The sequence below is a fragment of the Heptranchias perlo genome, chromosome 2 (genome assembly GCF_035084215.1).
Source record: "Heptranchias perlo isolate sHepPer1 chromosome 2, sHepPer1.hap1, whole genome shotgun sequence".
Lineage (NCBI taxonomy): Eukaryota > Metazoa > Chordata > Chondrichthyes > Hexanchiformes > Hexanchidae > Heptranchias > Heptranchias perlo.
Genome location: NC_090326.1, coordinates 156,290,145 through 156,313,796, shown reverse-complemented (window position 1 = coordinate 156,313,796; position 23,652 = coordinate 156,290,145). Strand labels below are relative to the sequence as shown.

Below are 23,652 nucleotides of genomic sequence, written 5' to 3'. Positions count from 1 at the left end.
TGCATCCTGGGCACAGTATCAGTTACACCATATCAATGTCATTAATTGAAAATCTCTTTGGTCACTGCTAATATAATGTTGATTTTCAAATAATGGTCTATCACACACTAATGACAGGGTATTTTGTATTTGTTATATATGAATATAAAATATCGCGGATGTACATATAGCATTGTTTACTTTACCAGTTATTTTATATCTATCTATGACCTTCCCATGAAACAAATATTGACCAGATATATCAGGTTGTAATTATACCTCATCAACCTCCTTTAGTGAGAACAGCAACTATTCGCTGCCTTCGTATTAAACGTGATGTGGAGATGCCGGTGATGGACTGGGGTTGACAATTGTAAACAATTTTACAACACCAAGTTATAGTCCAGCAATTTTATTTTAAATTCACAAGCTTTCGGAGGTTTCCCCCTTCGTCAGGTGAACGATGCGAAAATGATTTTCGCATCGTTCACCTGACGAAGGGGGAAGCCTCCGAAAGCTTGTGGGATTTAAAATAAAATTGCTGGACTATAACTTGGTGTTGTAAAATTGTTTACAATTCGTATTAAACAGAAGCAGTGCAGGGTTCAGAACGACAGCATATTAATCGCCTTCAACACCAGATACTTGTTCTAACACACATAAACGATTACATTTTCATTAGAACTTAAAAAAATTCAGTACGTTTTCAAAAACTGCAGAGGAGGGCAGCTCGGGAGGTGGTAGGGAGGCTGATGGGCACGCCGGGCTGGTATATAGGAGGGCAGCATGCCCTGGCCCGACAGTGAAAGAGCATGCTGTGTGACAGCAGCCTGGTAGAGAAGCAGACGCTCGGGGAGCACAAGCATAAGGCCAGGCAAAAGGCAGTGACTGAAAGTATTAAAGACTGTAAAAATTGGCAGCCGGGCAAATTGTAAAAATAAAATAAATGGCAGGAGGAGCTGGGCGACTCTCTTGCCGCCGCGCCATCAATGGTGGGAGACCTGCAACTACAGTGTGACTGGCGGATACGTTTTCCCCATTATAAAAATGTTGGCATAGATCTTCCATTATAAAATCTTCACATAGAAATGTGACACAAAAATCGAGACAAGAAGTAAGCTTTTGTGAACAGAAAGTTGAGGCACATGCAAGACTTTAAATGATATACGTGGCAAAATTGGGATTCTTTAGTGAAGTAAAATATTCAGGATTCACAAACTTAAAAAGGGACTCGTATTCATAGAATTACATAGAATGTGCAGCACAGAAACAGGCCATTTGGCCCAACAGGTCTATGCCAGTGTTTATGCTCCACACGAGCCTCCTCCCACCCCTCTTCATCTAACCCTATCATATATCCTTCTATTCCTTTCTCCCTCATGTACTTATCTAGCTTCCCCTTAAATGCATCCATGCTATTTGCCTCAACTATTCCATGAGGTAGCAAGTTCCACATTCTCACCACTCTGGATAAAGAAGTTTTTCCTGAACTCCTCATTTGATTTATTAGTGACTATCTAATATTTATGACCCCTAGTTTTGGATTCCCCACAAGTGGAAACATCTTCCCTACGTCTACCCTATCGAACTCCACCATAATTTTAAAGACCTCTATTAGATTATCCCTCAGCCTTCTCTCTTTTAAAGGGTTCAAACAAATCAGCATTCTGGCAGTAAAGATCAGATCAACAAAATTCTACTGACAAAAATAATGCAATAGTTGCTTGTTCATCCAACCATCACCGTTTCATGCATTGAGTAATGCAAAATTAAGAACAAGAATTGTCCGATTTACTGCAACTCTCAGCAATTCCATTTTCTAGCCACAGGAAATGGCAGACGTGAGAAAGTAAAAATAAGAAATCACTTGTGGTTGTTAAAATGTGTATTGGGTTTAACAGCAAATGTTGACTGATTTAACATTTCAGTGTTGGCACATGAAACTCTCAATTAGCAGCTAAAAGGTTCACAGCAGAGTTTAATTTAGCAGGTGGCAGAGAGGTGCATTATGTCGAAGCTGAAACAAAAGCTTGGCGTGATGTGCTATTGACAGACTGTGCTCTGCTGTGCAAATTTGGACCACAATCACTTACTCAGCCTGCGGGAAAATTCATTTGAACTTTGTGTCACAAGCCTCAGGCGGGCTAGAAGTCACATTTTAAACACCACTAATGGGTCTGTTGGAAGACACTCTCCGGAGAACTTCACAATAAGGGAAATTTGAAGGGAGGGTTTGGACCTTTTATGTCCTACCATGTTTTCCTTCCCCTTCTGCTGGTGCACCTTCCCATCATCGTCTTCCAACTGAGCAACCTAATAAGGATGATTGCTTCACCCTATCTACCTTTCCTCTTTGAATTCACCAACTTTGCTGGACAACCCTCCATTACCTCACCTAAGTGACCATTCTTGGAATTAGATATTAAGTATCAGCAGGTTATTCACCTGTGGAGAGCATCACAGTCCAACACAATACCTAGGGCCGCACTTTCCTTGTTACAGGAGTCCTTAGACGACAATTAGAAGCAAGAATCTCCTTGAGGTTCTACCTAGCACAAGGGAGCGGATGCAAATTGCAGTAACCTAACCATCTTCAGTTGCTTTATCAATGACTTTCTCACCGAAGTACACCGAAGTCGTTCACCTGAGGAAGGAGGAAGCCTCCGAAAGCTTGTGAATTTAAAATAAAATTGCTGGACTATAACTTGGTGTTGTAAAATTGTTTACAATTGTCAACCCCAGTCCATCACCGGCATCTCCACATCACCGAAGTACAGTCATCATTCCTGACCCCTCAAAGCTTCCTCACCATCTGCAAGGCTCAAGTCAGGAGTTTGACGGAATATGCACCACTCACCTGGATGGGTAAAGTCGCAACAACGCTCAAGAAGCTCAGCATCATCCAGGACAGAATCATCCGTTTGATCAGGGCCTTGGCAATGGACTCAACATTCACTCTCTCCAGCATAGTGTTCATCCATTCACAACTCCTCTGATAATGAAGCAGCCCATTCCAGCCTATAACAGAACCTGGATAACATCCAGACTTCAACAGACAAATAGCAGGTAACATTTGCGGCAAATAGGTACCATGGAATGACCATCATGAGCAAGACAAAGCCCAGCCAACTCCCCTTGACCTTCAACGTCACCACCACATCACCATCTTGGGGTCACCATTGATCAGAACCTTAATTGTACCAGCTTCATCAACACCATGGTTACAAGAGCAGGGCAGAGGATGGGTACTCTGCGATGAATGGCTCACCTCTTGACCCCTCAAAGCCTCTTTACCACTGACGAGGCTCAAGTCAGGAGTGTGCCAGAATACGCACCACTCACCTGGATGGGTGACGTCACAACAACAGTCAAGAAGCTCAGCACCATCCAGGCCAGAATCATCTGTTTGACAGGCAATGAACTCAACATTCACCCTCTCTGCTACCAGTGCACTGTGGCTGCAGTATGTATGATCTACAGGATGCACTGCAGCAACTCACCGAGGATATTTTGACAGCAGCTCCCTCCCCTGCAATCTTTACCAACAAGAAGGACAACAGTAGCAACATCGTGAAAACATCATCACCTCCGGGTCCCACACTACCTTGACTTGGACACATATCTCTGTTCCTTCATCATCGCTGTGTCAATACCCTTGTTGGCCAGGGGCTGCAGAAGGTAACCTGAGATGTCAGCTACTGATACACAGGCAGGAACGACTTTTGAACTAAAGTAACCTGGGTTCAGTCACTGGTCTTGGCTGGCTGGAACCGGTTTGAATTAACCAAGTTTTGTGAAAGACAAAGGAAATTTGATAAGACACAAGTCCTTATTTAGAAAAGGAGTAATGAGGTAATGCTACCTAAGTCCTTGGGACAGAGCCAATGAGGAGAAGACCCAGGCAAAAGCGAGCAGGCCTAAACCAAAGGGAGAGAAACAGCACAGCTTGAAGAGATAAGATTCGGAATAAGAATGAAGGATCTGGGGCGTGGAGCCAGAGCAAAGACTCCAGAGACCAACCATTGCAGAAGTGGAAGACCCTACGTCAGGGACGTAGAGACGATGTCGAAAGAGAGAGAACGGAACGCCTGGCCAGCGTCAGCTCTCCTTTTCGGGTATTATCCTTTATATTCTGTGACCACTCAGGGAGTGTCAGAGAAACCTAGTGGGTGTGCGTTTAGATCTTAGTTTGGGTATAAGACTGTATAACCTGGTGTAAACTGCATGCCTATATCTAACCAGACGTATAAGCTAAATGTATATGATCTAACAGCATAAATAAAGCGAATTGAGAGTTAAGAGACAATTGATCTTCTCCTCTTTGTACTAAGCCAGTAACCATAACCGGTGACCTCCGGTCAACACCCTGGAATTCCTACCTAAAGCAAAAAAGCCTTCAAAAAAACTAGAGGAGAATATGAGAAAATAAGAAGAGATTAAGAGTGGGATAAGGAAAGCTAAGAGGGAGTATGAGGAAAAAATTCAAAAAAACATCAAAAGGAATAGTAAAGTAATTTCTAAGTCTATCAGTAAAAGGAGAATTATTAAGATTGAGATGGGACCCCTGAGAGGACAGGATTGTCAATTTGTAGATAATGATTAAAGAACGGCAGAGGTATTTAATAAATACTTTGTGATCTTTTCGGTCCTTACTAAAGAGAAGGATATCGGAGAAGATGAATCCTTAAGTAGTTGAGAGTGAGTTGACCAAAATTATTAATGGATCAAAGGAAAATTATAGATACTTTAATTAAGTTAAAGGAAGACAAAGTGCCAGGACCCAACGAGATGCATCCTTGGATCCTGAGGGAGATGAGGGAGGAACTTTCAGAAGCCTTAGAAATGACATTTCAGGGCACCATTGAGTCCGCACATCTGTCTGAGGGCTGGAGAGTGATAGTGTAGTACCCATTTGTAAAAATGTCAGAGCTAATCTCAATCTCTGTGCAATTACGGGCCAGTTAACTTAACACCTGTGGTAGGGGAAATTTTAGAATATTTAATTAAGGATGAAATTACCATGTGTCCAGTTAAAGAGAAAACAGTTAGAAGTGGCCAGCACAGGTTTCGAAAGGGGCTATCCTGCTTGACAACCTTCATAGAATTCTTTGAGGAGGTAACAGACATGGTCGATGGGGGAAATGCAGTGGATGTCGTTTACGTTGACATTAGGAAAGCCTTTGGAAAGGTACCACACGGGAGATTACTAGAGTAGATTGAAGGGTATGGAATTATGGGGAGGAGAGCAAACTGGATTAAGAAGGGAGAAGACACAGAGTTGGAGTTAAGGGCAGTTTTACAGAGTGGTTGAAAGTGGGTAGTGGAGTCCCTCAGGGGTCAGTTCTGGGGCCACAGGAGCAGCCAATGAAGGTCTGTGAAGGCAAGGATGATGGGCAAGTGGGACTTTGTGCAGGATAGGATGAGCTAAAGATTATGGGTCGGGGGTGGGGGGGTGGGGGGGGGAAGGCCAGCCAGGCGAATACTGGAATAATGAGTCTGGAGGTGACCTGGATGAGGGTTTCAGCAACAGACGGGATGAGGCAGGCAAATGTAGAAGCCAGTGTTCTTTGGGATGGAGAGGATATAGGGGTTAGAGGCTCAGTTCAGGGTCGAACAACAAACAGACTCAACATACACAACAGAGACATGAAATGTTATGATACAGATTTACCACAGTCCCGCTCACTGCAACTAAAATTATATCCGACAGTGATTAATGTCTTGAACCACCCCCACCCCAAAAATGATCTAACGCTCAAGAGTTCACTTGTAATATAAAATCATATGGCTGTTGCCTGCTTATCCTTCACATGTTTATCAATTTACAATTTTACAGGAGGTTTCTGAATGAGTACAATTCACACTTGACTGTAACAGTTCTAGTGCCTCAGGTTGCTGCAGGGGCAGAGTCACTAAGCTAAAAGACGCATTCCCATAGCAACAGTAAGATTGGCGCCACGTGCTCCTTACTTTATGGTAAAAAAAATTATAATTTTTCTAAATAGTCTGAGGATAGTACAAGATAGTAGATATCTGGCAGTGATTTTAACATAGCATTTTAATGCAATAGCTTTGATGATGTCAAGCTGTTTATGAGTGTCTGTAGACCCTACCTAATTGAATTAATGCTCAAGACTCACTGCTAGCCTCTTGTGCTTTGCATTTCTCTCTTCCTGTAACTGTTTCTCTCCAACTCTGATGCTCTGTCTCCCTCTCTCTGTTCTCCCATTTGCCTTCTAAGCGGCAGTAAGTCAAATAGCAGAGATACCAAATCTCAACTGAAAACAGGAAACGATGGAAACTCACAGCAGGTCAGTCGGCAGCTGAAGGAAAAGAGGCCGAGTAATATTTTGAAGAGAGATCATTACTTGGAGCATCGGGGATCTGATCAAGGGTCTGCACCTCAAAATGCTCACTGGCCATTTCTTTTTCTGATGCCGTCAAGACCTGGCTGTGCATGTCCAGCATTCTGTTTTTATTTTGTGTATTTCCAGCATTTGTGGGGTTTTCTTTTTACTGAATGTCTTGGCACATCACCAGATTTTTGGGTGAGGACTGAACTTGCTCAGCGGCATGAGTTGGATTGAGCCTTATGAGCTTATAAAACAGCCCTATTTTATATGTTCATGGAAATAGGGCTCCAAATGGACCTCTACCCTGGTGTATCCATGGTGGCTCAAATAATCTGTATTCTAAGTCTTGATATAACTGAGCTGTATTCAGTAAAGGCACAGTGAGACTAACCTTGTAATGACGGTAACAATTTTCAGTTGAGAAGACGACGACAAATAAAACTGGACTTCTAGAATCATAGAATCGTACAGCACAGAAGGCCATTCAGCACATTGAGCCTCTCTGAAAGAGCTACCAATTAGTCCCATTCCACTGCTCTTTCCCCACAGCCCTGCAAATGTTTCCTTTTTAAGTATTTATCCCAATTCCCTTTTGAAAGTTACAGCTGAATTTGCTTCCTCCGCCCTTTCAGGCCGTGCATTCCAGATCATATCAATTCGCTGAGTAAAAAAACATTTCTCCTTATCTCCCCCAATTATCTTAAATCTGTGTCCTCTGGTTACCGACCCTCCTGGCTTCTAACATTTGTCATTTTTCTTTAGCAAGAGTAAGATTTTTGTAGCGAAGAGCCACTACCAGATAACTCTGAATTTCACCCATCATTTCACTCCAGTCTCTCTCCATGGAATAAACCCTAGTTGCAGGAGGTAAGTAACTGAGAATCTGTTTTCATCACAGTTGAAGAGAAAAGTATTATATAATTCTAGACAGTCCTGGGAGAGTATGTGAGTAAATTGCAAATATACAAACGCAGAATGTATTTGAAAAAGAGGCATAAATTCAAGATTCGTACTAGAAATATAAATATCATAGAATCATAGAAAGGTTACAGCATGGAAGGAGGCCATCTGGCCCATCGAGTCCGCGCAGGCTCTATGCAAGAACAATCCAGCTAGTCCCACTCCCCTGCCCTATCCCTTGTAGCCCTGCAATTTTTTTACTTTCAAGTATTTATCCAGTTCTCTTTTGAAGGCCGTGATTGAATCTGCCTCCACCACTCCCTCAGGCAGTGCATTCCAGATCCTAACCACTCGCTGTGTAAAACAGTTTTCCTCATGTCACCTTTGGTTCTTTTGCCAATCACCTTAAATCTATGTCCTCTGGTTCTTGACCCTTCCGCCAATGGGAACAGTTTCTCTCTATCTTCTCAGTCTGGACCCTTCATGATTTTGAATACCGCTATCAAATCTCCTCGCAACCGTCTCTGTTCCAAGGAGAACAATCCCAGCTTCTCCAGTATATCCACTTATCTAAAGTCCCTCATCCTTGGAATCATTCTAGTAAATCTTGGAGCTTCGAAGGAATTTTGGAGCTTAGAAGGAATTTTTTCACGCAAAGGGTCAGCAGGTTCTGGAATGAATTACCCCAAGCGGCAATTGAAGCCACAGTCACAACATTTAAGAGGGAATTAGAGAAATACAAAGAAACATATTACAGAGCATGAAGAAAGAGCAGGATACGGGATTAAATAACTCTGGTGGGGGAGCTGGCACAGGCCCTACTTCTGCACCAAAATTTCTATGGTTAAATACTTATTCCACTCTTATACTTTTACTAGGAGGCTCTTTCACACAGGGAATGGACCAAGAGTTGCAACAGCACTGACAAACATCGGCTCTTTTCCTCACTGAATACTAGTCCCCTGACATCAATGATGTTTATCATTTTCACCCAGAGGTCTGCTATACACTATACGCAGACATTCAATATCCACATCTTATCTCACCTGGTAGGTAACGGTTTCCTTCCCATCAGTTCCTGATGTTGGTAAAGTCAAAGATCCAGAAATGACCCAAACATTTTCATATCTCTGAGTCAGCTCAGGGCAGTTCATTTCTAACCTGCCAAAAACAATACAAATGCCTTGTTTGAGTTAATGGTTTTACTTATTTCCTTTGCTCCACCTTTGGCGGCCGTGCCTTCAGCTGCCTAGACCCTAAGCTCTGGAATTCCCTCCATAAACCTCTCCACCTCTATACCCCTCGCTCCTCCTTTTAAGATGCTCCTTAAAACCTACCCACCTGTCCTAAAATCTCTTTATGTGGCTCGGTGTCAAATTTTGTCTGGTAACGCTCCTGTGAAGCACCTTGGGAAGTTTTACTACTAGGACGTTGTTGTTTCTACTGCAGATTATGGATTTTTTTCCTTCCAATTTTCTCCCCTCCTCCAGTGAAGCCATCAACCTTGAATGAGATAAGTTTCCACCAGTGCGATTAGCCTTCTGGTACCTCAACACAGTGCCCATTCTTCATGGGTGAGCCCAAACGATCTTGCTGTGTGCAAAATGCCTAAAATGTTTGCCTACATAACAAGTGACTGCCCTTCACTGTATCAGGATTACTTCGGGACGTCATGAGAAACGTGATTAAGGTGCTATAAAAAGGCAAGTTCTTTCTTTCCGAAGTCCATTTTGAATAGACTATCATGAGCCTAGACAGAAATTCATATGAAAGGGTATGACACACGAATATTTTATAAAATGATGTAGAATGGAGTCTGCATCTGCCACAGAAGTGGCAAATGTGTTACCTGGAGGCCAAGTATGAAAATGCACACTCGTATATCCCTGATTTGGTGAGTACCGTGAATGAGCTGCAGAGGGGCAACCAGCTACTGGTGAAGCTCCATATCTCCATTGGATACAGTGTGTGTCCCGGCTGTAGTTATGGGGATGATGGCAATGCACTCAGATATTTTGTGGTGAATTGTGATGAGCTGTGGTGAGCTGCTTCTGAGGAACTCCTGGTACCTTCTATACAGCTAGCAAGGGCTCAAACTTACCTAGAATTACACAGAATTTATAGCACAGAAACAGGCCATTTGGTCCAATTGGTCTATGCCGGTGTTTATGCCCCAGACGAACAATAAGAAATAGGAGCAGGAGTAGGCCAATCGGCCCCTCGAGCCTGCTCCGCCATTCAATAAGATCATGGCTGATCTGATCCTAACCTCAAATTTAAATTCATGTCATAGAGTCATAGAGTCATAGAGTCATACAGCACGGATAGAGGCCCTTCGGCCCATCGTGTCCGCGCCGGCCATCAGCCCTGTCTACTCTAATCCCATATTCCAGCATTTGGTCCGTAGCCTTGTATGCTATGGCATTTCAAGTGCTCATCCAAATGCTTCTTGAATGTTGTGAGGGTTCCTGCCTCCACAACCCTTTCAGGCAGTGAGTTCCAGACTCCAACCACCCTCTGGGTGAAAAAGTTCTTTCTCAAATCCCCTCTAAACCTCCCGCCTTTTACCTTGAATCTATGTCCCCTTGTTATAGAACCCTCAACAAAGGGAAAAAGCTCCTTCGTATCCATCCTATCTGTGCCCCTCATAATTTTGTACACCTCAATCATGTCCCCCCTCAGCCTCCTCTGCTCCAAGGAAAACAAACCCAATCTTCCCAGTCTCTCTTCATAGCTGAAGCGCTCCAGCCCTGGTAACATCCTGGTGAATCTCCTCTGCACCCTCTCCAAAGCGATCACATCCTTCCTGTAGTGTGGCGACCAGAACTGCACACAGTACTCCAGCTGTGGCCTAACCAGTGTTTTATACAGCTCCATCATAACCTCCTTGCTCTTATATTCTATGCCTCGGCTAATAAAGGCAAGTATCCCATATGCCTTCTTTACCACCTTATCTACCTGTTCCGCCGCCTTCAGGGATCTGTGAACTTGCACACCAAGATCCCTCTGACCCTCTGTCTTGCCTAGGGTTCTCCCATTCATTGTGTATTCCCTTGCCTTGTTAGTCCCTCCAAAGTGCATCACCTCGCACTTTTCTGGGTTAAATTCCATTTGCCACTGTTCCGCCCATCTGACCAACCCATCTATATCGTCCTGCAGACTGAGGCTATCCTCCTCACTATTTACCACCCTACCAATCTTTGTATCATCAGCGAACTTACTGATCATACCTTTTACATTCATATCCAAGTCATTAATGTAGACCACGAACAGCAAGGGACCCAGCACCGATCCCTGTGGTACCCCACTGGCCACAGGCTTCCAGTCACAAAAACAACCTTCGACCATCACCCTCTGCCTTCTGCCACTAAGCCAGTTTTGTATCCAAAGTGCCAAGGCACCCTGGATTCCATGGGCTCGTACCTTCTTGACCAGTCTCCTGTGGGGGACTTTATCGAAGGCCTTACTGAAATCCATGTATACCACATCCACTGCGTTACCCTCATCCACACGCCTAGTCACCCCCTCAAAAAATTCAATCAAATTAGTCAGACATGATCTTCCCTTGACAAAGCCATGTTGACTATCCCTGATTAATCCTTGCTTCTCCAAGTGGAGACTAATTTTGTCCTTCAGAATTTTTTCCAATAATTTTCCTACCACTGATGTTAGGCTCACTGGCCTGTAGTTCCCCGGTTTTTCCCTACTCCCCTTCTTGAATAATGGTATTACATTAGCAGTTCTCCAGTCCTCTGGCACATCCCCTGTGGCCAGAGAGGTTCTGAATATATGTGTCAGAGCCCCCGCAATCTCCTCCTTTGCCTCACACAGTAGCCTGGGATACATTTCGTCCGGGCCTGGGGATTTATCCATTTTTTGGCCTGCTAAAACCGCCAATACCTCCTCCCGCTCGATGTTAATATGTTCGAGTATATCACAGTCCCCCTGCCGTATTTCTATGTCTACATCGTCCTTCTCCATAGTGAAAACAGATGCAAAAAATTCATTTAGAACCCCTCCTACATCTGCCGGCTCCAAACAGATTGCCATTTTTGTCCCTAATGGGCCCTATTTTTTCCCTAGTCATCCTCTTACCCTTAATATACTTATAAAACATCTTAGGATTTTCCTTTATTTTGCTCGCCAGTGTTATTTCATGGCCCCTCCTTGATCTCCTAATTTCTTTTTTAAGTATCCCCCTGCACTTTTTGTACTCCTCTAGGGCTTCCTCCGTCTTTAGCCTTTTGTATCTGCCAAAAGCCCTCCTTTTTTTCCTAATCCATTCTCGTATATCCCCTGACATCCAAGGTTCCCTGGAGTTCTTGGAACCACCCTTGACCTTTACGGGAACATGTTGCCATTGTATGGTCTCAATCTCCCTTCTGAAAGACTCCCATTGCTCCGATGCGGATTTTCCTACAAGCAGCTGATCCCAGTCCATTTTGGCCAGATCCTGCCTTATCCTATTAAAATCAGCCTTCCCCCAATTTAGAACCTTTATTTCCGGCCCCTCCCTGTCCTTTTCCATGACCACCTTAAATCTCACCGAATTATGGTCACTCTCACCAAAGTGCTCACCTACTAGCACTTCTTCCACTTGGCCGGCCACATTCCCTAGAATTAGGTCCAGTACCGCCCCCTCTCTTGTAGGACTTTCTACATGCTGGCTCAAAAAGCTCTCCTGGATGCACGTTAAGAATTTTGTACCCTCTAAGCCTTTTACACTCTGAGTATCCCAGTTAATATTGGGGAAGTTGAAATCCCCCACGATTATTACCCTATTATTTGCAGGACAGCCCAGCCCCGTGTTATGCTCTTCCTGCTCTATGTGGAAAATCAGGGACCCTTCCGGTGTCCCTGACGACCATGTGTGCGGGAAATGCATCCAGCTGCAGCTACTGTCCAATTTCCTGCCCGCTCCCCGTAACCCCTAATTCCCTTTACTTCTAGGAAACTGTCTATTTCTGTTTTAAATTTATTTAATGATGTAGCTTCCATAGCTTCCTGGGGCAGCAAATTCCACAGACCTACTACCCTCTGAGTGAAGAAGTTTCTCCTCATCTCAGTTTTGAAAGAGCAGCCCCTTATTCTAAGATTATGCCCCCTCGTTCTAGTTTCACCCATCCTTGGGAACATCCTTACCGCATCCACCCGATCAAGCCCCTTCACAATCTTATATGTTTCAATAAGATCGCCTCTCATTCTTCTGAACTCCAATGAGTAGAGTCCCAATCTACTCAACCTCTCCTCATATGTCCACCCCCTCATCCCCGGGATTAACCGAGTGAACCTTCTTTGTACTGCCTCGAGAGCAAGTATGTCTTTTCTTAAGTATGGACACCAAAACTGTATGCAGTATTCCAGCTGCGGTCTCACCAATACCTTATATAACTGCAGCAATACCTCCCTGTTTTTATATTCTATCCCCCTAGCAATAAAAGCCAACATTCCGTTGGCCTTCTTGATCACCTGCTGCACCTGCATACTAACTTTTTGATTTTCTTGCACTAGGACCCCCAGATCCCTTTGTACTGCAGTACTTGATGCCTCCTCCTACCCCTCTTCATCTAACCCTATCAGCATAACCTTCTATTCCTTTCTCCCTCATGTGTTTATCTAGCTTCCCCTTAAATGCATCTATGCTACTCGCCTCAACTACACCATATGGCAGCGAGTTCCACATTCTAACCACTCTCTGGGTAAAACTTACATTTGATCAGTTCTCCAAATTTTAAAAAAATTATTCATTCTCAGATGTGGGTGTCACCAGCATTTACTGCCCATCCCTTGTTGGCATGAGAGTTTGATACAACTATGTGGCTTGTTAGACTACTTCAGAGGGCAGTTAAAAGTCGACCATATTGGTGTGAGACGGGAGTCACATATAGAACTGACTGGGTAAAGAGGTTGGCTTCCTGAACGGACATTATTGAACCAGTGAGGTTTTTCCGACAATCCAATAGCTTCATGTTTTTTTTTTACTGATGCCAGCTTTTGATTTCAAGATTTTTAAAAAACTGAATTCAAATTCTAAAACCACCACGGTGGGGTTTGAACTCACATTCCCTGGATTATTAGTCCAGGCCTCTAGACCAGTAACATAACCACTACACTACCATACCCAATGAGCAAGTAGTGATTGTCCTCTTTTTTGAGGGGAGTTAAGTATGGTCTCCTTGGGGTTGAAGTGGCTCCAGGAAGACACACCTGGTGATGAAATTTCAGATCCAAGTCAATCCACTGTGGTAAACTAACCAACCTGATACCCAATCCAGGCAGTTCTCCAGCACTCCAGGGCACTGTAACGGTTTTTCTGATAGACGGCACTTCCGACAACGCAGCACCGCCTCAGTATCCCACTGATGTGTCATCTAATGTTTCTAGTTCACACCCAGCGCAAATCCTAGAGGCAGAATAAGGTCCCATCTTTGTGTCTATTAGTTTCCAAACCCCATTAGCTGTAGAACGCTGAGCACATCAGGCAGTCGAAGCAGGGTCTAAGAGCAAACTACCCTGAGCTCAGATGGTTTGATTCAGGTGACCTGCAGAGGAAGGGCCAGATCTGAGATTCAGGACAACAGAAAAACAAACACAACCATACGACTACCTGATCAAATCCATGGCGATTTCACCTTAAATTCAGGAGTGCAGCTCCAACAGACATCTCCAACATTTCTGACCATGTGAATGATGTATTTTTGGCTGCTGTAAATGCTGGCCTAGGCTTAGCTCGGTCACCTACTGAAGGAAATGTTCCCCTGCTGCACAAGTAGTAGTAGGATGAGACTGCAGCTAGAGAGCTGGAAGCAGCAGGAGAGACACAAAAATCTGGAGCGTGAGTGCATGCAAGTGCAGTCAGCTTTTGCTATAAAGCTCTTAATGAACATTACGTGAAAAGCTCACTATACCTTGCTCCCAATTTTCATGTGTTTCCTGCTTCTGCTGCCTCCTTTGTTCCTTGCTCTATCTTGCTCCTGATCTGCTGCAGATGCTCCTGCTGCCAATTTTTCTCTTGCTCCCGCCAGCTTTCCTGCTGACAATTCCCCTCCTGCTCCTGGTGCTTCTCTCACTTCTAATCCCTCTCCCGCTGGCTTTCTTGTTCATGATTCGGTCACTGCCTTTCCTGATGATTCTTTTGCTCCTGTTCCCATAACCCGGGAAACCAGAGCCTGCCTCGCACATAGGCTGGTGCTGGCTGGCTGGCAGCAGGCCTTCCTGATTTGTATGGCATGGCTATATAATGGATAAATTCACTGGCCCCTGAAGAGAGACTTTTGTATGATTTAATTATACAGTATTTTTTTTTATTCGTTCATGGGATGTGGGCGTCACTGGCAAGGCCAGCATTTATTGCCCATCCCTAATTGCCCCTGAGAAGGTGGTGGTGAGCCGCCTTCTTGAACCACTGCAGTCCGTGAGGTGAAGGTTCTCCCACAGTGCTGTTAGGTAGAGAGTTCCAGGATTTTGACCCAGCGACGATGAAGGAACGGTGATATATTTCCAAGTTGGGATGGTGTGTGACTTGGAGGGGAATGTGCAGGTGGTGTTGTTCCCATGTGCCTGCTGCTCTTGTCCTTCCAGGTGGTAGAGGTCACGGGTTTGGGAGGTGCTGTCCAAGAAGCCTTGGCGAGTTGCTGCAGTGCATCCTGTGGATGGTCCACACTGCAGCCACTGTGCGCCGGTGGTGAAGGGAGTGAATGTTTGGGGTGCCAATCAAGCGGGCTGCTTTGTCCTGGATGGTGTCGAGCTTCTTGAGTGTTGTTGGAGCTGCACTCATCCAGGCAAGTGGAGAGTATTCCATCACACTCCTGACTTGTGCCTTGTAGATGGTGGAAAGGCTTCGGGGAGTCAGGAGGTGAGTCACTCGCCGCAGAATACCGAGCCTCTGACCTGCTCTCGTAGTCACAGTATTTATATGGCTGGTCCAGTTAAGTTTCTGGTCAATGGTGACCCCCAGGTTTTTGATGGTGGGGGATTTGGTGATGGTAATGCCGTTGAATGTCAAGAGGAGGTGGTTATACTCTCTCTTGTTGGAGATGGTCATTGCCTGGCACTTGTCTGGCACAAATGTTACTTGCCACTTAGCAGCCCAAGCCTGGATGTTGTTCAGGTCTTGCTGCACACAGCACGGACTGCTTCATTATCTGAGAGATTGCGAATGGAACTGAACACTGTGCAATCATCTGCAAACATCCCCATTTCTGACCTTATGATGGAGGGAAGGTCATTGATGAAGCAGCTGAAGATGGTGGGGCCTAGGACACTGCCCTGAGGAACTCCTGCAGCAATGTCCTGGGGCTGAGATGATTGGCCTCCAACAACCACTACCATCTTCCTTTGTTCTAGGTATGACTCCAGCCACTGGAGAGTTTTCCCCCTGATTCTCATTGACTTCAATTTTACTCGGGCTCCTTGGTGCCACACTCGGTCAAATGCTGCCTTGATATCAAGGGCAGTCACTCTCACCTCACCTCTGGAATTCAGCTCTTTTGTCCATGTTTGGGCCAAGGCTGGAACCGAGTGGTCCTGGCGGAACCCAAACTGAGCATCGGTGAGCAGGTTATTGGTGAGTGCCGCCGACGACACCTTCCATCACTTTGCTGGTGATTGAGACTAACTGATTGGCCAGGTAAGATTTGTCCTGCTTTTTGTGAACAGGACATATCTGGGCAATTTTCCACATTGTCAGGTAGATGCCAGTGTTGTAGCTGTACTGGAACAGTTTGGCTAGAGTTCCTTGGAAGTATGATTCCATTTTGAAGTAGTAACCACTGAATTTTTGAACAGACTCTGATCCTACAGCACTCGGGTAGATGCCATGGGGTCCGGAGTCAATGTTGAGGACTCCCAGGGCCACTCCCTCCTGACTGTATATCACTGTACTGCCATCTCTGGTGGGTCTGTCCTGCCGGTGGGACAGGACATACCCAGGGATGGTGATGGAAGAGTCTGGGACCTTGAAAGGTATGATTCTGTGAGTATGGCTACGTCAGGCTGTTGCTTGACAGCTCTCCCAATTTTGGCACAAGTCCCCAGATGTTAGTGAGGAGGACTTTGCAGGGTCGACTGGGCTTGGTTTGCCTTTGTCGTGTCCAGTGCCTCATGGTCTGATGCCAGGTGGTCCGTCCGATTTTATTCTTATTATGACTTTTCGTAGTACAACTGAGTGGTTTGCTAGGCCATTTCAGAGGGCGATTAAGAATCAACCACATTGCTGTGGGTCTGGAGTCACGTATAGGCCAGACTGGGTAAGGACGGCAGGTTTCCTTCCCTAAAGGGCATTAGTGAATCAGATGGGTTTTTACGACAATCCAGTAGTTTCATGGCCACCATTAGTGATACTAGTTTTCGATTCCAGATTTTATTTAATTAATTGAATTTAAATTCCCCAGCTGCCATGGCAGGATTTGAACTCATGACTCTGGATTATTAGTCCAGGCCTCTGGATTACTAGTCCAGTAACATAACCACTATGCTACGGTACCCATGTATTTAAAAATATTTTTGCATATCATGGAGTAGCATACACATCATAAAGTATTTATGCATATATGTACACAGTTTACTCCAAAATGCTGGAAAATGCACTGAATAAATCACAAAAAAATCAAAATTTTTCTGGAGGTCACAGGGGAGTGCATACCCCCATACACTCCAAAGAAAATAAATCTGCATGATGTACAGAATATCTACTCCTAAAATTGCCACTACACCACTGTTCCAGCAACTTTTCCTACTTTGGACTACACCCAAATGACCGCCTTGTGCCTCATACAGATTCTCTTAAAGACTTTCCAGCATTCAGTGACATGCACAAATACACCAGGCAAAGAGTTACACTCAATAACTGTTTACATGGACCATTGGTATTGATTATGGAAACCTGGGGCTATTAACAACACAGTAACTGAAGGAAATAACTAATCAGTTTTGTAATAAACATGACCAGATAATGTGCAACTCATTATACTGCCAATTAAAGACTGGGGTTTTACACTCTGCCAACAGCTGAGCTGGGAAAAACAAAGCCCAATATGGACCTGAGCCCTACGGACCAGGACGGTCCCAATTTCGGTCACTGGTCTGCGCTAAGTTAGTTGACTTCAACCTGCACTGAAGCTGGAGATGCCGCAATTGGCATCAGTGGCCCGAGTCTGAACAGGGGAAAATCGGCAGGGTTTCCTCTTCTGAATACCAGTCGCTGACCCCCCCCTGTGGAAGTGCCTGTGTGTGGACCTTGGGGTCGGCTGGATCAAACTCGACTGTGATGCCCTTCAAGATCAACGGCGCTGCAAGCAGTCAAAGCCTAGGTTCAACTGGGTCAAGGCACTGAAAGGGGGTCAGCAGCTGTGAAGCCGTCCCCCAGATGAGCCTGCACTAATAGGACAGCGCAGAGAGGTAACGCTAGCAGCTTACAAACTAACAGCCATTTGCTCCTGCATTTATTAGGCACCCGCATCGGGTTTAAATTCAGAGAATTTTAGTTCTCACCTGTTCCATTGTTTGCATAATTTTGGGGCACAATGTTGGATAGAAAGATTGTTTCAGCCATGGCTTGCTGCACGGGGAAAAATACACGAAAGGATAACATAATAAACTTTGAATTTACATTTAAACGGCAAAGCCTTTGCAAATTTGTTTGTTTGAGGCAGATGTATGGGAAAGGTTAATCAGGCTGACTTGAAGTGTGCTAATGTAAGACTACTATTGATTATTCTTTATAATGTAGTAATGTTAGCATTTAGCCTTTGTTTGTTAAGTAGGGAATTTTTAAAAAAGTGTTTTTATGTTCGTTCTTGGGATGTGGGCGTCGCTGGCGAGGCCAGCATTTATTGCCCATCCCTAATTGCCCTTGAGAAGGTGGTGGTGAGCCGCCTTCTTGAACCGCTGCAGTCCGTGTGGTGACGGTTCTCCCACAGTGCTGTGAGGTAGGGAGTTCCAGGATTTTGACCCAGCGACAATGAAGGAACGGCGATATATTTCCAAGTTGGGATGGTGTGTGACTTGGAGGGGAATGTGCAGGTGGTGTTGTTCCCATGTGCCTGCTGCTCTTGTCCTTCCAGGTGGTAGAGGTCACGGGTTTGGGAGGTGCTGTCCAAGAAGCCTTGGCGAGTTGCTGCAGTGCATCCTGTGGATGGTGCACACTGCAGCCACTGTGCGCCGGTGGTGAAGGGAGTGAATGTTTGGGGTGCCAATCAAGCGGGCTGCTTTGTCCTGGATGGTGTCGAGCTTCTTGAGTGTTGTTGGAGCTGCACTCATCCAGGCAAGTGGAGAGTATTCCATCACACTCCTGACTTGTGCCTTGTAGATGGTGGAAAGGCTTTGGGGAGTCAGGAGGTGAGTCACCCGCCGCAGAATACCCAGCCTCTGACCTGCTCTTGTAGCCACAGTATTTATGTGGCTGGTCCAGTTAAGTTTCTGGTCAATGGTGACACCCAGGATGTTGATGGTGGGGGATTCGGCGATGGTAATGCCGTCTTGTTGGAGATGGTCATTGCCTGGCACTTGTCTGGCACGAATGTTACTTGCCGCTTATCAGCCCAAGCCTGGATGTTGTCCAGGTCTTGCTGCATGCGGGGACGGGCTGCTTCATTGCGAATGGAACTGAACACTGTGCAATCATCAGCGAACATTCCCATTTCTGACCTTATAATCGAGGGAAGGTCATTGATGAAGCAGCTGAAGATGATTGGGCCTGGGACACTGTCCTGAGGAACTCCTGCAGCAATGTCCTGGGGCTGAGATGATTGGCCTCCAACAACCACTACCATCTTCCTTTGTGCTAGGTATGACGACAGACACTGGAGAGTTTTCCCCCTGATTTCCATTGACTTCAATTTTACTCGGGCTCCTTGGTGCTTCACTCGGTCAAATGCTGCCTTGATGTCAAGGGCAGTCACTCTCACCTCACCTCTGGAATTCAGCTCTTTTGTCCATGTTTGGACCAAGGCTGTAATGAGGTCTGGAGCCGAGTGGTCCTGGCGGAACCCAAACTGAGCATCGGTGAGCAGATTATTGGTGAGTAAGTGCCACTTGATAGCACTGTCGACAACATCTTCCATCACTTTGCTGATGATTGGATTTGTCCTGCTTTTTGTGGACAGGACATACCTGGGCAATTTTCCACATTGTCGGGTAGATGCCAGTGTTGTAGCTGTACTGGAACAGTTTGGCTAGAGTCGCCGCTAGTTCCTTGGAAGTATGATTCCATTTTGAAGTAGTAACCACTGAATTTTTGAACAGACTCTGATCCTACAGCAATGGCTAGTGTTATTACGAAGTAATCGCCCACTTAATCACCTGTTTGCAGCTTTTGACACGGTTGACCAAACTATCCTCCTCCAACACCTCTCCTCCCTTATCCAGCTGGGTGGGACTGCGCTCGCCTGGTTCATAGGAACATAGGAACAGGAGTAGGCCATTCAGCCCCTCGTGCCTGCTCCGCCATTTGATAAGATCATGGCTGATCTGTGATCTAGCTCCATATACCTGCCTTTGGCCCATATCCCTTAATACCTTTGGTTGCCAAAAAGCTATCTATTTCAGATTTAAATTTAGCAATTGAGCTAGTATCAATTGCCGTTTGCGGAAGAGAGTTCCAAACTTCTACCACCCTTTGTGTGTAGAAATGTTTTCTAATCTCGCTCCTGAAAGGTCTGGCTCTAATTTTTAGACTGTGCCCCCTACTCCTAAAATCCCCAACCAATGGAAATAGTTTCTCTCTATCCACCCTATCTGTTCCCCTTAATATCTTATAAACTTCGATCAGATCACCCCTTAACCTTCGAAACTCCAGAGAATACAACCCCAATTTGTGTAATCTCTCCTCGTAACTTAATCCTTGAAGTCCGGGTATCATTCTAGTAAACCTACGCTGCGCTCCCTCCAAGGCCAATATGTCCTTCTGAAGGTACGGTGCCCAGAACTGCTCACAGTACTCCAGGTGCGGTCTAACCAGGGTTTTGTATAGCTGCAGCATAACTTCTGCCCCTTGTACTCTAGTCCTCTAAATATAAAGGCCAGCATTCCATTTGCCTTCTTGATTATTTTCTGCACCTGTTCATGACACTTCAATGATCTATGTACCTGAACCCCTAAGTCCCTTTGGACATCCACTGTTTTTAACTTTTTACCATTTAGAAAGTACCCTGTTCTATCCTTTTTTGATCCAAAGTGGATGACCTCACATTTGTCTACATTGAATTCCATTTGCCACAGTTTTGCCCATTCACCTAATCTATCAATATCGCTTTGTAATTTTATGGTTTCATCTACACTGCTTACAATGCCACCAATCTTTGTGTCATCGGCAAACTTAGATATGAGACTTTCTATGCCTTCATCTAAGTCGTTAATAAATATTGTGAATAATTGAGGCCCCAAGACAGATCCCTGCGGGACTCCACTAGTCACATCCTGCCAATGTGAGTACCTACCCATTATCCCCACTCTCTGTCGCCTTTCGCTCAGCCAACTTCCTAACCAAGTCCGTACATTTCCCTCGATTCCATGGGCTTCTATCTTAGCTAACAGTCTCTTATGCGGGACCTTATCAAATGCCTTCTGGAAGTCCATATAAATAACATCCATTGACATTCCCCTGTCCACTACTTTAGTCACCTCTTCAAAAAATTCAATCAGGTTTGTCAGGCACGACCTACCTTTCACAAATCCATGCTGGCTCTCTCTGATTAACTGAAAATTCCCGAGGTGTTCAGTCATCCTATCCTTAATTATGGACTCCAGCATTTTCCCCACATCTATCCAGTCATAGCCAGAAAATCTTCTGCAATGGCTTCTCTTCCTGCTCCCGTACTGTTACCTCTGGAGTCCCCCAAGGATCTATCCTTGGCTCCTTCCTATTTCTCATCTACATGCTGCCCCTCAGCGACATCATCCGAAAACACAAAGTCAGGTTCCACATGTACGCTGACGACACCCAGCTCTACCTCACCACCACCTCCCTCGACACCTCCACTTCCTCTGATTTGTCACACTGCTTGTCTGACATCCAGTACTAGATGAGCAAAAACTTCCTCCAACTAAATATTGGGAAGGCTGAGGCCATTGTCTTCGGACCCCACCACAAACTCCGTTCCCTAGCCAACGACTCCATTCCTCTCCCTGGCCACTGTCTGAGGCTGAACCAGACTGTTCACAACCATGGTGTCCTATTTGACCCCGAGATGAGCTTCCAACCACATATCCGCTCCATCACCAAGACCGCCTACTTCCACCTCCGTAACATCACCCGTCTCCGCCCCCTGCCTCAGCTCATCTGCTGCTGAAATCCTTATCCATGCCTTTGCTACCTCTAGACTTGACTATTCCAATGCTCTCCTGGCCGGCCTCCCATCTTCCACCCTTCCTAAATTGCTGCCCGTATCCTAACTCGCACGAAGTCCCATTCTCCCATCATCCTGTGCTCGCTGACCTACATTGGCTCCAGGTCCAGGAACGCCTCGATTTTAAAATTCTCATCCTTGTTTTTAAATCCCTCCATGGCCTCGCCCCTCCCTATCTCTGAAACCTCCTCCAGCCCTACAACCCTCCAAGAACTCTGCGTTCCTCCAATTCTTGCCTTTTATGCATCCCTGATTTTCATCGCTCCACCTCTGGCGGCTGTGCCTTCAGCTGCCTGGACCCTAAGCTCGGGAATTCCCTCCCTAAACCTCTCCGCCTCTACCTTTCTCTCCTCCTTTAAGACGCTCCCTAAAACCTACCTCTTTGACCAAGCTTTTGGTCACCTGTCCTAATATCTCCTTATGTGGCTCGGTGTCAATTTTTGTTTGATAATCGCTTCTATGAAGCGCCTTGGGACATTTACTACATTAAAGGCGCTATATAAATGCAAGTTGTTGTTAATGAAGGGACTTAATGAAAGAAGTGCCATTGCCTTCTGGTTCCTACGTTTCAGGGAGCTGTAATCAGTAATAATGGGTGCAAGGACAAAAGTTAGTCCAGCAAAAGAAAAACTTCTGGATAAATATTATCTTTTTAATTGGGGTTCCTGTAAGGCAGGGGAATTAGCTGGTGCTGGAAGGTGCACAATCAAAGATATGCTTATAATGGAAGGTTTCACTTGATACAATAGCTATTATATGTAACAACAGCAAAATTATTGACAATATAATGAAGTAAGGGAGTTCTAATCTTGTTCGCCAATGAAATATGAGTTAATTAGTAAGGAAACCAGCTTATTAGCTGAAGTGATTGTAAAGGCATAGCTCCAATTCGATTCTCCGTACATGGAGTATAAACATGTAATGCTAGAATGGCGAATTGTCAGGTAGTCGGAGTGAGAGCAATGTATAAAAAGCGGCCATTTGTAATGAGCGTTAGGGTTTGATCAGTTGTGCATCTTTAAGTCCCCAACCAGCAGGTGTGGTTGTAAAGAGGTTTTAAGTGTATGTTTAAGTACTATTGCATGTACTGTCTGATTAACAAATCTATGGCGCTTAACCTCAATGTTTCAAGAACCTTATTGATTTTGAGGAATAAACAGAAGACTGGGTACAAGTGACACAACAGTGCATTCCAAGGTGATTTGTTATGGGGCCATGTTTTTGGAAACTAAAAGAAAGTTTCAGATTTGAACCCTCTTCCTACAAAGCTACTGTTAGAAGTTTAGGATCTTACCCTAGGTATTCTCTCGAATATAACAGTGCTGGTCACTCTCGTATGCAGTCTGAGTGCCTTACATTCAGCGGTGTGCCTGTGCTGCCCAATATCTAACTCTACAATAGTGTAATTCATGGGATTAACAACAGAGCCCCCTGTGGTCTGAATATCTGTGTCTTTCGCACATGTACTTTCTCAAGCTCTTCGGAGGCGGACTGAGAAAACACTTGGTGAGATGAGGCCAGATACGAATCGGTAAGCTGTTTTATTTCACAGCAAGTGAACGTACAGAGCAAAGTTATGATCAGACTCACTTCATAGAATCAGAGAGCACAGGAGACGGCCATTCGGCCCATCGTGCCTGTGCCAACCCTTTGAAAGAGCTATCCAATTAGTCCCACTCCCCATAGCCCTGCAAATGTTTCCTTTTTAAGTATTTATCCGATTCCCTTTTGAAAGCTACTATTGAATCTGCTTCCACTGCCCTTTTAGGCAGTGCATTCCAGATCATTACAACTCACTAAGCAAGAAAACATTTCTCCTCATCTCCCCCCTGGCTTTTTTTGCCAATTATCTTAAATCTGTGTCTTCTGGTTACCGACCCTCCTGCCGGTGGAAACGGTTTCTCCTGATCTACTCCATCAAAAATCCTCATAATTTTGAACACGTCTCAGAATTTTGAACACTTAGTTCAAATAATACAAAATAATGAGCACCCCTCATTAGTGAGTCGCCTTACTAAACTTAAACAAAATAACGCATAGATGCATTTAAGGGGAAGCTAGATAAACACACGAAA

The 23,652-nt window shown here is 45.0% G+C and overlaps 1 protein-coding gene across 4 annotated transcripts in view; it reads right to left on the bottom strand.

Moving 5' to 3' along the window:
• Positions 1-23,652, bottom strand: part of LOC137299267 (uncharacterized) — a 71,027-nt gene that overhangs the window by 34,001 nt on the left and 13,374 nt on the right. For all 4 annotated transcript variants that reach the window (XR_010957867.1, XM_067967933.1, XM_067967940.1 and 1 more), the window contains exon 3: positions 8,279-8,393. Coding sequence is in view for 3 of the 4 variants with exons in the window: in XM_067967933.1 (XP_067824034.1) it covers positions 8,279-8,393 (115 nt within the window). In the remaining variant the exon portion in view is untranslated. The remainder of the gene's footprint in view (positions 1-8,278; positions 8,394-23,652) is intronic.